The sequence below is a fragment of the Phaseolus vulgaris genome, chromosome 3 (genome assembly GCF_000499845.2).
Source record: "Phaseolus vulgaris cultivar G19833 chromosome 3, P. vulgaris v2.0, whole genome shotgun sequence".
NCBI classification, from domain to species: Eukaryota; Viridiplantae; Streptophyta; class Magnoliopsida; order Fabales; family Fabaceae; genus Phaseolus; species Phaseolus vulgaris.
In genome coordinates, this window is record NC_023757.2 from 40,897,517 (window position 1) to 40,914,893 (window position 17,377).

Here is a 17,377-nt window from a genome sequence, read left to right on the forward strand (position 1 = left end):
AATGAACTGTTTTCAAAGAAGCAATTATTTTATCACGTTTTTCTGAAACAAAGTGATTGGGCTTTTTCGCCCAGCAGTTTATTCCCGCTCCAAAAAAGGGATTGTGCCGTCACTTTGCCACGTGTCGAAATTCAATTGGATGTGTCATTTACCTTCAACAACTCTTCACGTGCTATCTTCCCCTCTTGGGCTCACTATAGCTCATACAACCTATCTTCTAAAAAAAGCCTGAAAGAGCCCAGCTTCGGATCCGAAGCAACGAGCTTCGGATCGCCGAGCCTCACGTTGGGGCCGAGCCTGAGTATTGTTGCTGTGTTCGTTGAAAATTTCGCACTATTTCGATCACTTTATCTGTGTGAGCTGAGAGAGTCCTGTTTTCTTCTGCTTCCCACCGCTTCAAACCCTAACGCATGCTTCTTCAACACTCTCGCGGGATCAATTTGGAGCTTCAATGGAGCCTTCTCAATGTCACTGTGAGTTCACGGGCTATCTTTCTATCTCTCAAAACCCTAGCCTTCTTTCTCTACGAACCCTTTCTTTGAGAAAATTAAAGAAATAAAAAGAAAAACCAAATCTGCGCTTGCGTCTCTGGCTTTTCGCGTTGGGCGCCAATTCGCAAGCATGTGCACTCGTTTTGCGTTGTTTCATCAATTTGAATGCTGATTGTGAGCTCGAATTGTGCCGCGCTTCCGATCTTTTGCGTCTGGGTCGTATTTTTGAGATTTTCGAGCGATTTTCTGTTTTGAGACAAACTCAGCTGATGGGAGAGTTGGGGAAGGGGAATAGTAATTGCGTGTTGAGTGCTTAGCTTCCTCCCATTTCTTTAAGAAGTTAGAATGTTTCAGCTCAGGTGAATTGTGCGAATTTGATTGTGGATTTTCGTGGTTGATTGCTTCAATTACCTTGTTTCTAGTTCTCGCTCTATACGGTATTAGGAAAGAGAGTGTGAATTCTTGGCATACTTATATAACATTATAGTATGTGGAAAGTGAAGTGGAAGGGTTTCTTCCGCTGACAAATTGATTCACCCAAGTGATTTGTGCAAGGAGATTATACTCGGTTAATTTTAGGATAGGTGTTAAAGATTGGTTTCAGATTCTATCTTTGTGGGTGCAATATGAGCCTGGAACTGGCAGCAGAGATGATGGAATTTTGTTCTAAACCACTTTTTAATAGCTGTAGTTGAAGTGTATGTGTACGTGCAGAACTAAAGGGGAGAGCTTTGAAGATCTTGGATAAGTTCATTTGTTGGGATATTTCTGGTTACCATGCTGCAAATAGTTGGAGTTTGCTTTCAATTTTGAGAAATAACTGCCAGTTTCCGTAAATGCAATGCATTTCTAAGATGTCTTGAGGACGATAAGTTAAAAACTAAGGGGTGCGAGTATGTGAAAACGCCGGTAGTAATATTGAATGCCATTACTAGAATAACATGCATTTGTAAATAGAAAAGGTGAAGCTGCATATGGGGAATACAAAGCAGAAGCTTTGCAGTGGGTTTTTTTATTCCCATTTTCTGCATGCCTCTGGTTTGCCAGCACATTAATTTGGAGCAAGTATGTTTGAGGTTATGCATTTCACTTTTAAAAGTGTGTTCTTTCTTTCGTTCTCAAGATTCTCACCATGGTTGATTGGGAAGTTGTTGCAGCCTCTATAAATATTCTCCAATTCAATTCCTTTTGTGCACCAATCCCTCAATTAGCCGAAGAGGGTGAAGGCTAAGCATATTTTATATATTTATTTATTTGTTAGTGGTGGTGACACATTGGTCCAGAAAGAAGAAATCCTTTTTATAAGTAGACATTTTTTGAGGAGGATAATTTCTGTTTGAACCTTAGTTTTTCAATACTAGGCTTGTATAATAGTTACAGTGCAAGTAAGGGAGAAAATCCTGTAGTACAAGAATGTTTAAGAAAAACATGGATTAGGCTTAGAGTGCCTAATATACTTAGTGATTTGACCTTGTGATGCTGGAGGTGCTTCCAGTATTATAACTTGGAAGTTGGAACTGCATTCCTTTTTTTCTCATATTTTCTCTTCCTTTTTTGTCATATTTTTCTTCATTTAAGAAGGAACACAGAATCTTGATGTTGGAATTGAACTTCTATGCTTTGTCTTACACTTTACCAAAGGATTTGATACGTAAGACATGTGCTTTTGTTCAGTTAAGAAGTAGTAGTCCAAAATTTTTACCCACAAACAAATAAAAGTTATAGGGCTTTTTTTTATAGGTAATTTCATTGTGCATCACAATGCTTATCACATTCAATATTCATTCCTGGAAGCCTATTCTTGCCTTATAATGTTTTTTTGTGCGTGAATTTTTTGCATCTCACTATTTTGCACTAATCCTCAGTATTCTGTGCGATACATGGTGCGGTTGATTAATAGTGATCAAGTATTTCATCTTGCATGGGATGTCAGTTGTTATTTTACATTGTGCTTTCACAACATTCTATGCATAAGTATATACAAATGGATTTTTGCTTGCACTCTAATTCTTTTCCTTTAATAATTTCCAGGATTAAATGATTGTCCCTCAAAGGTGTATTTTTGGACAGCATAATTTTCGGAGGAACTTTTTCTTTATCTTCCTTGATTTACTATATTTTCTTATAAATAGTTATTTGCTGAAAATTTGTGGGCTGAGTTATCTATGCCTGGAAACGAAGTAGGAGACAGGGTCCATAATTTTTTTGGTCAAGAGAACTTGTCCCAGGGCCAGTATCATTCACAGGCAGTTGACGGGAATTGGCCAGGGCTAAGCAACAATTTGTGGGCTGGTAGCCAGAGACCAACTGGTGCACCTTCTATTTCCAATTTGAAGAATTTCAATATACAGCAATCAGGTAGAACTAAATGTCAAATTCCCCTTTTATATAATAGCTTACTTATTTCTTATTGATAGTTTATCACTTGCATTTACCATTTTTTTTGATAAATCTCTATTGGTTTAACATACCTTGTAAGTTATAACTTTATTGTCTTCCCCCCCATCACTAATCGAATTATGCGTACCAAGATTTTGAGCAGGGACACCCAAGCACACCACATTTACGACATGGTTTGAACTTGGCACAATCAAATTTGAGGCCTGACTCTGGTAGAAATCAACTCCCAAACCAACAGACAACTGTAAATGGCTATATGCAGGGGCATCAGGTTTTTCAGTCAAGGCAAAATGAAGCAAACATTTTGGGAATGGATACAGAGGCTGATTTGCATGGCATTTCAAATCTTTCAAGAGGAATGACTGTACTAGAGTCACAACAAGGGCCTGGTCTTGAACACTACAAGAAAAACATGACTAGGACTGATGCATCAGAGTCTCCTGTTAATTATGATTTTTTTGGAAGTCAACAGCAAATGAGTGGTCGGCATTCAGGCATGCTTCAGTCTTTTCCTAGACAGCAGTCAGGGATGAATGACATGCAGCTTTTACAACAGCAAGCAATGCTCAACCAGATGCAAGAACTTCAAAGGCAGCAACAACTTCATCAACTAGAAGCTAGGCAACAGAGTTCTATGAATCCAGCATCCTCCATTTCAAAACAGACAGTTGGAGGGCATTCTGCATCTCTTATTAATGGCATTCCCATCAATGAGGCATCTAACCTTGTGTGGCAGCAGCCTGAAGTTATGTCTAATGCGAATTGGCTCCAGCATGGTGCATCTGCAGTTATGCAAGGGTCCTCTAATGGACTTATGTTATCTCCTGAACAACTGCGCCTAATGGGCTTGGTTCCTAATCAGGGAGAGCAGTCTCTTTACGGGCTTCCAATTTCTGGCTCAAGACCCAACCTGTATTCTCATGTTCAAGCAGATAAGCCTGCAGCATCTCAGGTTTCTTCTATCCAACATCAACAACACCACCAACACCAACATCAGTATTCTCGCATTCAAAGTGACAAACCGGCTTTGCCACACATATCAGCCAGTGGCCATTCATTTCCAGTTCATCAATATGCTTCAATTTCAGATCAAACAAACACAAATGATGGAAATTCAGTTTCAAGACAGGATGTTCAAGGAAAAAGTATGTTTGGTTCTCTGTCTCAAGGTATAAACAGTGGATTAAATATGGATAACTTGCAGCAAGTAAATTCTGAGCAAAGAGATGTACAAATTGAAGATTTTAATGGGAGGCAAGAACTTGGTGGATCTTCTGACACTTCTCAGGACAAGGTGGCAGCGCAGGTTCCTCCTTCACAAAACGTGGCTACCCTAGATCCAACAGAAGAGAAGATTTTATTTGGTTCAGATGACAGCCTTTGGGATGGAATTGGTTTCAATATGCTGGATGGTACAGATAGTTTAGGTGGAGTTCCATCAGTTCAGAGTGGGAGTTGGAGTGCACTTATGCAGTCTGCTGTAGCTGAAACTTCTGGTAGTGAAATGGGTATACAGGAAGAATGGAGTGGTCTAAGTTTCCGGAATAATGAGCGTTCCGGAACTGAGCGGCCTTCAACCATGAATGACAGTAAACAGCAATCAGTGTGGGCTGACAATAACTTGCAGTCAGCACCTAATATAAATTCAAGGCCTTTTATGTGGCCAGATGATCTCAGCAGCAGGCCCAGTACCGCTGTAAACTATTCTGGTCTTCCTGGATTTCATCAGTCAGGTGCTGATACTGCACAGGAACAGCAAGACAGATTACAGACCGATTCATCTCAAAGATCAATTCCACAGTTTTTAGAAAGAGGCAAATGGCTAGACTGCAGCCCTCAGCAAAAACCAATTGGGGAAGGGAGTCATAGTTATGAAACTGCTGCTAATACCTCAGGCTTGGAAGTAACTGATAAGGTTATTTCAGGTTCTTGGACCCATCAACAGACGCTGTCATCCCCCAATAGTAGGGGTGAGCAATTCAATAGATCCAATGGATGGAATTCTATTAAATCACCCACTCCTAGTAACAATTCTCGTACGAAAATTCGTGAAAATGAAAGTGTTTTGCAGCCTCATCATGACAAAGCTGTGCAAGAGGATATGAGTCAAGTTCCTGCAATTTGGGAGCCTGATTCTGATACTAATTCGTCTGGTGTGTTGGAACATGCAAAGTCTTCAGGTAATATGCAGGTTTGTGGGGAGGATTCTGGTATGAATGGTATTGCTGGCATACCCAATTCATGTGCCACATGGGTCAGCAGGCAAAGCAACCATCAGCTCCCTAATGTTGATGTATGGAGACAAACAGATTCTGTGGGTAGCTATAGAAGAAATGAAGCTGCAGGAAAGTATAGGCATCATTTGGAGAAGAATCCTTTAGTTTTGGAATCATTGAACAACGAAAAGTCAGAAGGAGAGGCACATGATATGGAAAACTTTAACAAAAAGGAGAAATCAGTGGACGGTCTTGCCTCTAATTCTTCACATCATAGAACTGGTGGTTTGAGAGAAAGTCCCAGTTTTGATGGTGATTTGCACAGTCCAAAGTTATCTGGGCAGGGAAATAGAAGACCTCCTGTAACTCGTAAATTTCAGTATCACCCAACGGGGGTTGTCGGCATTGACATAGAACCTTATGGAAACAAACATGCCATAAATTCACAGCCTACACCACATCAACCCATCGGAGGATTTAAAGGTCAGGACCAAAGCTATCCTGGCCAGTCAAAATACAGTCATTCTGATGGGATTTATAATGAAACAGAGAAGGTAATATTAGGACTTTACCCTTATTATGCAAGTGTGACTAGATTGATTGCACACAGTTTTCTCTATTCATTGCAGAATCAAAAAGTTGTTAAATCCTTTTGAATTTGACATAGGAATGCATCTGCTTTTCAGGTTGACTCAAAACCCACAGATGACAATGCTTCAAAAAACATGTTATCTGGTCATATACCCAAAACATTGACTACATATGATAGAAGTGTTGGTAATTATGCCTCGAACAAGACTGCTTCACCCAGGTAGCTGAATATGAAAATTTTGTTTGTTTTGTTGAGCTAAGAAGTTTAGTGTGTCATCATGTGGCATTTAATTCTAAATTATTGTTTTGTGTTCTCTTATAGGAGGTAACCATGACTTGTGTTTATTTTACTTTTTCATATGCATACTACTGGTCTAATTGGGCACTAAAACCTGGTTTTACTTGTTTCTCTTTCTTTTGTTTGCATACAACTCTACTCTTCCATGACGTACATGGTGACCTTAGCTCAACTGTTTGCTTTATTTGTTAAATTATTGTAGTCAAAATATTCTTGAGCTTCTTCATAAAGTGGATCAGTCAAGGGAGCATGGCATTGCAACAAACACAAGCACTTCTAACCGCCCTTTATCTTCCAGGGCGATGGATACAGAATCTTCTGATGGGTCTTCTGTACATCCTCAACGAAATCAAGGTTCTTTGTCACAGGGCTTTGGTTTGCAACTGGCTCCTCCTACTCAAAGGCTTCCTATGACATCTTCTCATTCTACACCACAGCATGTTGCATCTGAGGCAGCAGATAAGGGTCCTACTTGGTTGTCTGCTACTCATACTTTTCCTTCTCGAGAGTCATCTCATGAGCTTAGAAATAACATAGGTTCCTCTGGACAACTATTTGACAAAGCCTCACAGTACAGTGCACTGGGAAATATTCCACAGGGTTTCACTTCGGGCTTTCCTTTTCCAAGGATCCATACTCAAAATCAGAATGTGGCTAATCTTGGTGGGCAAGTAACAAACACCCAAGCTGATAATGCAATGTTTTATGATCGGAGTGCTTCCAGTAATCAGGTAGATGAGTATGAAAGAGCTCAAACTAGTCAATCTGAATTGCAATCTGCTCAGGACATGTCCCAGATGGATAGTATGAATCAAATCCGTGCTGGAGATCCTATCATGAAATCTTCGGCATTGGAGACTGGCATTGCTCCTCATTCTTCTGTTGCATCATCTCCACAGGGTGCCCATTCAAAAGTATTACACAATGTATGGACAAGTGTTTCCAACAAGCAACATCCTAATGCTTTGAAGATTCCATCCCATCCCCAACCAAATAATATTTTTGAAACCACTACAGGACCACAGAAGCCAGGTATTGAAGATTCAGAGAATGATGGTAACCTTTCCGTGCAGCAGGTGTTGTCTGAGAGTGTTGATGCTGTTGAAGAGACTGCAAGTGCTTCACACATGAAGGAACAAGTGAAATATACACCCGATGCACCTCAATCAAGCCCAGCTGCTACCTCTAAAGATATTGAAGATTTTGGCCGATCTTTAAGACCAAATAGTTTCATGCATCAGAATTTCTCTATGCTAAATCAAGTTCAGTCCATGAAAAATATGGAGATTGATCCTAGTAATCGGGATGTCAAGAGATTCAAGGTTTCAGATAATATGATGGAAAAGCAACAGATAGATTCCATTTCCAACCGTGGACAACAATCATATGGATACAATAACATAGTCAAAGATGTGTCAGATAATAGTTCTTCAGTGCCACCATCAGATGTGAACTTGGTAAACTTTTCAACAAAGGCAGGTGATGCTCGAGATACTAATGCATCTTCTCAGGAGGTGATTGGATACGGTCAGAGAAATGCTCTTAATGCTAATATTAACAAATTAACTTCTATTAGAAGTGAGCATTCTGTAATAAATCCTCAGATGGCTCCATCGTGGTTTGAGCAGTATGGAAATTTTAAAAATGGTAAGATGTTGCAAATGTACGATGCACGAACAATGACTCAAAAGGTTGTGGATCAGCCTTTAATCATGAGGAACCAATCTGGTAGCTTGCATCTTGCTAATTCAATGGGGCAAGTTAATAGTCTCAATGATGCTGGGCAAAATCCAATGCTTACTTCGGTTTCAAGTGAGCATCTGCTTTCTCAGTCATTACTTCCTCCTGCAGTTGAACCTGATTTATCATCTAATATGCGACCAAAGAAGCGTAAAAGTTCCACATCTGAATTTATACCATGGCATAAAGAGCTGATTCAGAGTTCTGAAAGGCTTCAAGATATCAGGTGCTTGACAAAATGATGTGATTTATCCCACATTCTTGCCTTAGATTATTTCACATAAAAACAACTTTTTAGTCCCAAGTTCTTTGATGATTTTGATTTTAGGGTTCTTAACACAAAGTGAGCTAACAAAACGTGGATTTAATTCCCTTGTAATTTTCTACTGCTATTTCTTTTGACTAGAAGTTAGAAAAGGTCCTTAGTCTTTCACCAGCTGCTAGATCTGTTTTCAATTTCTTATAAGTATTTTTGTGCCTCTGTTTTTACTATATAAATATATATCCAATCTTGTTTTATTTTTATCAGTGTTTTTTTACCTTCTAATTTCTGAGATTGAGGTTCAAATCTTGTTTTATATTCATCAGTTTTTCTTTTGGCTTCTAACTTCTGAGATTGAGGTTCTTTATTACTTGGCAGTGCTGCAGAATTAGACTGGGCCCAAGCTGCAAATAGATTGGTTGAGAAGGTTTGTTCATAATTAAACCAGTCTAAACTAAATAACTTTATTCATTTGCTACTAGAAGTTCATGCTGCTCTATATATGACTTTAGATCGAGGATGAAGCTGAGCTAGTTGAAGATTTTCCAATGAAGTCAAGAAGAAGACTTGTGTTAACGACACAGCTTATGCAGCAACTACTTAATCCCCCTCCTGCTGTAGTTCTCTCTGCAGATGTCAAGTTGCATCATGAAAGTTTGGTCTACTCTGTTGCTAGATTAGTGTTAGGAGACGCATGCAGTTCCATCTCTCAAAGAGGAAATGACACAATCATGTCCCCTGGAAGCAAAAGCCTGTAAGATTTTTTTTATTTCTTTTTTAATTGGGAAATTTGATCAATGAGTAAACAACTTAGTTGAGCATTTATTTAACAAGGTTATTTCTACAAGCTTCACTACAAAGCATATTGAAATAGGCCAAAAAGACCTTATAGAAGAGTCATTAGCTACTTTCACAAGCTTAACCAAACACATGCACGAACCATATACTAGGCTGAAATAAGCACCGTAAAAGCCCTTAATCTTGGCCATACATGCATGATTCCATGTTTGGATTTGTTTATATCACAACAATTAATTTTTTTTATTGGTTTGTTCTGTAGCATGCCTGATAAGCTTAAAGCATCTGAGAAATTTGACCAGTACAATTTGAAAGTGGAAGACTTTGATGGTAGAGCGAGAAAACTGGAAAATGATATATTGAGGTACTATCAGTGTTTATTTTTCTTATGCCCTTGGCAAATACTATGGCTGGTTTGTATGAGTAACAGATTTCATACGCAGGGTCATTTGTGTATGAGTGCATTTGAATAGGTGCTTTGATGTTATGTCTGAATAAATATAGTTTTATAACACGTGGCCTTTTAATGTTCTTCAGTAGTAATAAATTCCACGGAACAATTGATTTGACACTATATACGGAATATTTTCAGACCACTTTACTTTTTTATCTGAAGAATGGGTTCAGTTGCTTGTGAAATATACAGTCAGGTCATTTTTCTGGAAAATTTAGGTTGGATATCCTAGTTCACTTGTGTCACTGTAGAAAAAACCAAGTGTGTTAATGATGGTAGAAGTTTTCAGCATGTAAACTGCATGATTAAAAAGCATAGAAGTAAAATCATGTCAATGAGTTCATGAGAGTTATTTCATACTGATTTGTTGCGAGGAAAAAGAGGGTATTAACAAGCCTGTCCTGATGGACTGTAAATTTACTAAACTTTTTTAAAATAGCAGTATATGCACCACCTATTTTTTTATTTTTCTTTACCGTTTGATTTTACATGGTAATGATCTGCAATATCCCATAGCTCATATACTGGGAGGTGAAACATTGGGCTGTTTTCTCCACTTTCTACTGCTTTTTCTTCAAATATAGTTTTTTCTGTCTGTTGCTTTTGTTTTTCTATCCTTTTACGTATTATTTTACCATTTTCATATTGATGATGCAGATTGGATAGCAGAGCCTCAGTTTTGGACTTGAGAGTGGAATGTCAGGATTTAGAAAGATTTTCTGTGATCAATAGATTCGCCAAGTTCCATGGTCGGGGGCAAAATGATGTGGCAGAAACCTCATCTGATTCAACTGCAAATGCTCAAAAATTATGCCCCCAGAAATATGTTACCGCAGTTCCAATGCCTAGAAATCTGCCAGACAGGGTACAATGTCTTTCACTTTGATAATTGATTAATTCATTTTTCCATCTTTCTTGGTCAGTTGTCTCCACAACATCCTGTTTATGGTCCTTTTTCTTTCAACTTATATTATTGCACTTCATCGCCATAGAACCATACAACTGGCAGTGTAGGAGAAGAATGGTACTAGATTGCCTCCTCAACCATGGAGGCTGTTAGATCTTTTCAATCTATATATGAATGTATGTATGTATGTCTAGATCTTCGCAATCTAGTTCTCTTTTACCTTTGGTTTTCAGGTTCCAAGCCTTTTGTATATATTAAGATAAGATATGCAGTTTACTTAGCTTTAATCATACCATTTGGCTCGGTTTTAGCTGATTAGTTTAAGCATGAGCTGTTCAATGTTTATTTGTTTTTTTTATAGAACATAAGATCTTAACTATTTATTTAATTATTTCCATAATTCCAATTCTAAATCATTTTCCTTTATTTTGTATGTACTAATATAATATGTGCAATCTACTAATTTACCATAAGCTGTTCTGTATTTGCTGAATATTTTCTGTTGATCCATTGTTCGGTATTTACTGAATGTTATTATCAATTTCGAAGTATTTCCTTGAATTTGTATTAAGTAGAATAATTACATCTCAATAATTTTTTTTTTATCATCAAAATCACATTCATGTGTGCATATAAACTGTGTAGAATTTCATGGGGGGTGCGAGAAGTAGCACCCTAGACTATATCAGCGCAGTCATAGGCGTGTTTCGTTCTATTTAAGCTTGTTCACATTGAATTTGCATCGGTTGTTGTCCAAAAATTGAACGTATGTTTGTTGTGTTGAAAGTATTTTATTTGTCGGACATGATGGGAACGTGGCGGTTGCTGTTGCATGTGTAACTGAAGTCGTCCAAAGTATCGTATCGTGCGTAAAGTTATTATCTTCTGACAAGCATGGCATGGTTCCATTAATTGTGGAAAATAATATTGAAAAAATGAATTGGTCGACGTCTTTGGATATTATTATGAAATTGACCATTCATTCCAAATAATAAATGAACTCGTACCTTGACAACGACAACATTCGTCCTTTTACCACGTAAATGAACTTGTACTATCCAAGGGATCCATGGGAAGATGCCAAAAGAGAAAACCATATTTATACCGTTTTGTACGAAACACTGACAGCTATCCATTGTTTCTTTAGAAAGCAACCACAATACCTGCTTGTCATCAATTTACATTTATAATATAATACACAAATATTATTTCAATTTGTAAAGAAAAAAACTGATTGACGTAACCTTACTGAAACATTTTATTCAAAATCTATTTCTTTTTATAACAGATTTTGGACCATATCAGTTAATCCAGCCCCGAATCCAAATAGCAAAATCCAATCATTGTTGTCTGTAGGCTCATTCCAATTATAACATTAAAAATGTATAAAACTTTCCTAAAGGCTATAAGGGGGAAATAAATTCGCCATAGAAAAAATAGTTCAGTACCTCCCACATATTTACATTGAGCATATTATCCATGCAGACACCAATTCGGCTAAGTTTGCCTTTGAACAAATTTCATCTGCATACGAAGATCCTGTTTGTCCACAATTTGTTAGTGTTGTGAGACTTAAACAAGTAATCTATATTACATAAATATCACTTTAAACTACAACAGCGAGCAATAAGCCACTCTTACCACTCTTTTCGCATGGCCAACTACGACAACGTCTAAAAGGAATGTTAGAAGGTCTATTCATTCATCTTGTCTTCAAACACGATGCCATTCATTGTTAAAGACTCGTTCCTGTTGACGGCAGCTTTAAATAATGCTAACATGCATTTCCTCCCCAACCACTGTAAATATCTCATTCACTCTGATTAAAGAGGGAAAGTAAAGGAAAGGGTGGGGGAGATTAGATGCATTTTAGACACTGATAAACATTTGCATTTATATATGAACTTCGTTGCAATCTTACTTGAGAGTATCTATGTTTGCGTCTGCGAGCCATGTTGTTAAATAAACCTGTTATGAACAATATATTTAAATAATATCATTGTAAGAAGGAAACTGTACATTACATATATATAATAGAAAAAAATGTACTGCTCCAACAGGCATGGCATAAGTATTTTGTTCAAAAGCATACACGGTATTCTTACGTAAACGACTTTTTCTCTTAATTTTAGTAACTACACATTTATTTCCGACTTTATTGTTTCTTCAATTAGAAAGAGAGGGGAAACTCCAGTGTATATGAGACTACGAATGAACCCTTGCAAATACTTTAAAGCAATGATACTTTGACACCCCTTACTCTAAAATATACCTCTTTAATTGACAAAAATACTCTTTCACATCTCATAACCTATGTAATTTGGAGCAATGCAAAAAGTGAGTGTCAAATAATATTTTTCCAATACTTTATATTGGAATTGACAAAAACCACACCGGACTATTGTCATGTCAGCTTACATCGTTCTCCGCAAAAACTAATTTAGTCCATCCAATTTTCAGACGCCTATTCTCCCAACTGAAAATGTTGAGCTAATTAAAATAGATCTACACTGCGGCTAATATATCATAAGTCTAATTTGGATTTCCAGATCTTAGTGCAAAATCCTTGTAATATACCTATTTTATATATTTAAACCTCAAATGTAGACATTTTACAATGAACTCAAAAACAAACGTGGTATTAAATACAATACCTGTAAAACCTCAGGATTGGGTTGGTTGTCAAATCTTAAAGAGGCAATGTCAGATTTCCCATCCCTGAATCTTGGTGGAACTGGCCCATGAGTCACTTCACAGTACAGATTGCAGTCTCTCAAATCTTTGAATTCATCGTCATAAAGATGAGTTGACCAATGCAACTGTTTTACTTCTGAAGTGTCATAACCAATGGACATAAATTCAAGAACAAGTAATCGCTGCCCATTTGAAGTAAGTTCCTCAGTAAGACCAAAGTTAGGAATCAAATATAATATGAAAATATTTTTGCAGAAAATGCAATTCACCTTCAAACATAGTTCCAGGCTAAACATCTGAACCAATTCCTCCGCAAATTTCTCTGTGATTCCAAAACTTGTAATTTTAGCATAATTGACATAAATAATTTCAGGTAACGCATCACACTATTGTGTCCCTCACGTTTTTGTACGTTTTTGTTATATATAAGTTAAAGATATGAATTGATTTCTAGGTGGAAGAAATATAGTTACCATTGAATTATTTTCAGATTTAGAATAACTCCTCGAGACAATTTAAAAAATTCTATAATATTCAGGCTAAACTTAAACCCTCAATGATTGACTAACAATGCATAGTACTAACACCTGACAATTCCATCAGAAAGAAACAAGTATGCATTCCGTAAATTTCTATTTCCCTTTATCGGATTACATTACAATCTTTATCCAATTTAAAGGGAAAAATTGTGAAATACAGTCTCATTGTCGCAACTTCCCCATAAACTTACTCTGTGGTAAGTAACTATATAATGCTGAAAATGAAATCAATACTACCTTCAGAGGATTAAAAGATCCTATGATGAATATACCTATTCCTAGCAAGATCTAAAGAATAACTTCATTATGTGAAATTAATATGTGCAGAAAAAAGTGAAGGGAATGGGGAAAATAATTGGCAAATCGTCTGAAGAACTAGGTAACTGTATAAATTATCAATTGCTTATTTAGAAATATTGTCATACCATGTGAAGTGATTGAATAAAATGTAAATACTGGAATTCCACCACCATCTCCACCATCACCACCATCACTCTGGTCTGCAGAGTTATAAGAAAACTGCAACAGTGGACTACTGGTTGATCCTTTGGAGAAACACTTCAACGATCTGCTAATATTGATCATGTCACTTACAATGCCCACCTGAAGTTACAAAAATAAAATAAAACAAAAATACAATCAGCATCTTTAAGTAAAACAACTGCCTATTTTAAACCATGCGTATGTAACGGCTATATTTATTCACCACAAAGATGTTGAAGAGGCACTAGAATTTTGTATGCATTATGTGTGTGTGTGAGCAGGTGTGAGTCCTCTTCAGTGAACAAATATTTGGAAGTCAAGCAACTTATGCAATTAATACATGTCATAATATGCCGTTACATTTCTTTGCTAGAACAGATATATCAATGGCTCCCGAAATTAAACAATATGGATGTGACGTACCATGTCCTTATAACACACCAACAATTTGCTCCTTTGCAATTCCTGAATCAATTACAATAACCACAGCAATAGATATTAGAATGATGTCATATAGTTTAAAGCTTATTGTTTTCAATAAAATATATTTTTATGGGAGGAGATAATAAGACTAATGAGAGAATAAGGTATCTGTCTGAACAGATATACAAAAAATAACTTCGAATTTTTATTATTCTTGTCTATTTTTCTGCGAAAGCAGAAAGGAATCCAATTCATCACTCTGTTTTTTGTTAGTTTGAGAAAAATTAAACCCCTCGTAGATAGAAATTATGCAACCAACTATGCTCAAAAACCTACTATAGGAACCTTCAAGTAGACTCAAATAAACTTGTGTCTAAAAGGACTGTATAGTTAAAGAATAAACTTTCAAGAACTTGCATTGCATGAGTACTGATAATGACTAGGTTAATAACATCTCAACCATTCTAGTCAAAACCTTACTCCAAATATTATTTTTAAAAGCAAGCTATTCTGGATATCACTCCGACAACAAATAGCATTTCATTATTCACTTTATCGTGTAACATAAAGCACCGCATGCCCTAGTGTTTGGCTAGAGATGTCACAGGTTTAATTCCTGATGATTAAGCACATAAGCCAAATTAATGTTTTTAGGACACCAGATTTCCAATATCTCACTTGCCTCCTTCTTGAACCTACAGTAAATCCCCCACTACCAAGATGGTATCTCTTCCACACCAGACTACAAACAACTTCCGTATAATCTTAATCATCTTAAACAACCCCAACCCTAACCTGGGATTTCAAAAAGAGGTAGAAAATGAAAGTAATGGACATACATGCTTGAATGCAGATAATATAATCACACAGTGAGAGAAAAAAAACACCCTTACAATCATCAACACTATGAGACATTTAGAACAAAGGGATCCTAAAGTAAGTGAGGCCACTGCAAATTGCTGCATAATTTTAATTCAGAAAACATCAATTATTTGAATACCTGAGGACATCTGTTTAAGCACATTAATCACTATTGCAAACAAGAGCACAAATATAAATATCGCTGCCCAGATTTCTCTAACCTCAAACCCACAATTATGTTCACGTTCGGAATCACAAAAAAAAGCAAAATAAAAGCAAATACAGATTCACCTTCTAAATCTATGATAAAAGGCCTCCTTCTTACGAGTATCTAAAACAGTCCAGTTCACTAGTCTTATGTTTTCTGAAAATATAACTATATATTGAAATATTCATAATAGTAGACCAAAAGAGAATTAGTGGTTCCAGGTAGAGCCTATGTTAATGCGGATAAGTGAAAGAAATTGATCACAAAAGAACCAACATCCAAGCTACCTACATGTGATGTCAAAGTTCATATTAAATCAGACAAAATATGGCTTATATATAAAACCATATAAAGCTCCAATGTGAACTAAATCTTGCCAGTCATGCTGTGTACTGAATATCCAAATGGAAGTTACAGAGAAGTAAAGCAGATAAACTTTCAGCAATACACACCTATATATTTAATTAGTCTCAACAAACAGATTCTATTTGATATAACTACTAAATAAAAACCTGCCGTTGACAAATTTGCGAAAAGCAGTGGGAATTATTTCTTATAAAACATGGACAAAATAATTACTAAAATCATGAAAAATAGCATTTTTGCAAAATAATTACAATCTATTGGAAAGAGTTCATCTGCTACCAGCAATAATCTATCAAGCCTACAATTGGCAGTTTCATCAGATGCAACAGACAGAATACATCCAAACTCCTGGCATTCATTATATTGTAGACTCGCAGGAATGATGGGGTGGTAGAGAAATACCCATGAATAATAATATACACAAATTCAATTTACTCTGAATTCCAATACAAAATGGTTCTTTTATTTTTTACTTCATAGGAAACTAAACCCATGACCTCTCTGGCCAACCAAGACCATGCAGAGATTTTTTTTTTCCCCTGATAACGTGAATTATGAAATACTGTTTGATGTCATAGTATGATATCCAAAATAGCTAGCCTAAAATCATAAAAATATTAATGCAAACACATTCCACAGAAGTTGAAGAACAAGGCCAGTAAAACAAAATCAACAATACCTGCCGCTTAAATAGCTTCAAACAAGCTCTCTTTCTTATACCAGGCATATCGCTCACAACACCTAGTTTCATATCAGGCATGTACCTACATCAATTACAAACAACAATCACAAGCATAACATAACCACAAGCACCTTACAGGCCAAACACACAAAAAATCTTATTAATTAAAAAAACAACTCGCTAGAGCAGGAATACTCGAACGGATACAACTCTGCGAAAAAACTCCATCGGAATAAAACATACAAAATTCAATTAAGTTCATACTGTCCCTATCTTTCGGTTTCGAATGTGAAACCGGCAATAAACAATGGAATGAAACTCAGAGTATTGACAAGACCTTTGGGAGAGATGAGAATTAACGAGAGCAGTTGCATGAGATCTTCCTGCAGAAGAAGCAGAGAACCATCGATTTTTGCACGATGCCAATTGTGACCATTGGTTCCTCAAATTTCTTTGCGCGTGAGGCCTCCACAGTCTGAGCACTGATGGCGGTAATGGAGATGGTGTTTGATGCTTAGAATCAGTGGTTCTTGAAGGTGTTGATGGTGCTGACTCTAGGGTTTCCATTGCTGAGTACAACAGCGGCTGCAAGTGCCCCTGCAGTTATGTAAGTGCATGCACACAGCAACATCCTTTATAATTCTTCAAAGAATGCATTTTAAAACTGGTAAAAAAAATTAAATTATATCAATATGATAAAAAAATCATATAAATTAAAGAGATATGATATTTTAAAAATTCACATTTTCTCGTACTTTCATTTAACAACTATATATTAAGAAAATGTTGAATTAAATTATTAAATAAAATATTAATAAAATTGACTGTAAGATTATAGTATAACTTCGAAAGGCGTCAACATAGTAAAAGACCGTTAAACCAAGGTGTCATCGTAAAAGTAGAATAACAAATCAACATGATTATGAATGAGATGTTTAATGTTTTCTTTTGACAATAAGTGGTT

The 17,377-nt window shown here is 36.5% G+C and overlaps 2 protein-coding genes across 4 annotated transcripts; one reads left to right on the forward strand and one right to left on the reverse strand.

Moving 5' to 3' along the window:
• Positions 1–203: 203 nt before the first annotated feature.
• On the forward strand, positions 204–10,583 carry LOC137807722 (uncharacterized). Of its 3 annotated transcripts, none has more exons than XM_068608487.1 (9): positions 204–473; positions 2,523–2,849; positions 3,023–5,661; positions 5,794–5,918; positions 6,199–7,962; positions 8,377–8,425; positions 8,511–8,752; positions 9,059–9,160; positions 9,908–10,583. In XM_068608487.1, the coding sequence occupies exons 2-9, from the start codon at positions 2,657–2,659 to the stop codon at positions 10,134–10,136; spliced, it is 5,343 nt and encodes a 1,780-aa protein (XP_068464588.1). In that variant the 5' UTR covers positions 204–473; positions 2,523–2,656; the 3' UTR covers positions 10,137–10,583. The 3 variants fall into 3 exon arrangements, with proteins under 3 accessions (XP_068464588.1, XP_068464590.1, XP_068464589.1); XM_068608489.1 differs by having other exon boundaries at positions 208–473; positions 6,295–7,962; XM_068608488.1 differs by having other exon boundaries at positions 356–850.
• Positions 10,584–11,391: 808 nt separating this feature from the next.
• Positions 11,392–17,038, reverse strand: LOC137807723 (uncharacterized). The gene is made up of 9 exons (XM_068608490.1): positions 16,751–17,038; positions 16,411–16,495; positions 14,297–14,338; positions 13,816–13,993; positions 13,121–13,173; positions 12,812–13,033; positions 12,079–12,125; positions 11,799–11,976; positions 11,392–11,696 (listed from the first exon to the last, which is right to left on the reverse strand). The coding sequence occupies exons 1-8, from the start codon at positions 16,978–16,980 to the stop codon at positions 11,922–11,924; spliced, it is 912 nt and encodes a 303-aa protein (XP_068464591.1). The 5' UTR covers positions 16,981–17,038; the 3' UTR covers positions 11,392–11,696; positions 11,799–11,921.
• Between the last annotated feature and the right edge of the window lie 339 nt (positions 17,039–17,377).

What these genes read in the sequence shown, in the direction of transcription:
- LOC137807722 (XM_068608487.1), top strand. Translation starts at nt 2,657, where the DNA reads ATGCCTGGAAACGAAGTAGGAGACAGGGTCCATAATTTTTTTGGTCAA. An exon ending in AACAAGACTGCTTCACCCAG is followed by an intron (nt 5,919 to 6,198) that starts GTAGCTGAATAT and finishes AAATTATTGTAG; the next exon opens with TCAAAATATTCTTGAGCTTC. An exon ending in TCCCCTGGAAGCAAAAGCCT is followed by an intron (nt 8,753 to 9,058) that starts GTAAGATTTTTT and finishes TTTGTTCTGTAG; the next exon opens with CATGCCTGATAAGCTTAAAG.
- LOC137807723 (XM_068608490.1), bottom strand. Translation starts at nt 16,980, where the DNA reads ATGGAAACCCTAGAGTCAGCACCATCAACACCTTCAAGAACCACTGAT. An exon ending in TTATTCAATCACTTCACATG is followed by an intron (nt 13,174 to 13,815) that starts GTATGACAATAT and finishes TTGGAATCACAG; the next exon opens with AGAAATTTGCGGAGGAATTG. An exon ending in CCAATCCTGAGGTTTTACAG is followed by an intron (nt 12,126 to 12,811) that starts GTATTGTATTTA and finishes TGTTCATAACAG; the next exon opens with GTTTATTTAACAACATGGCT.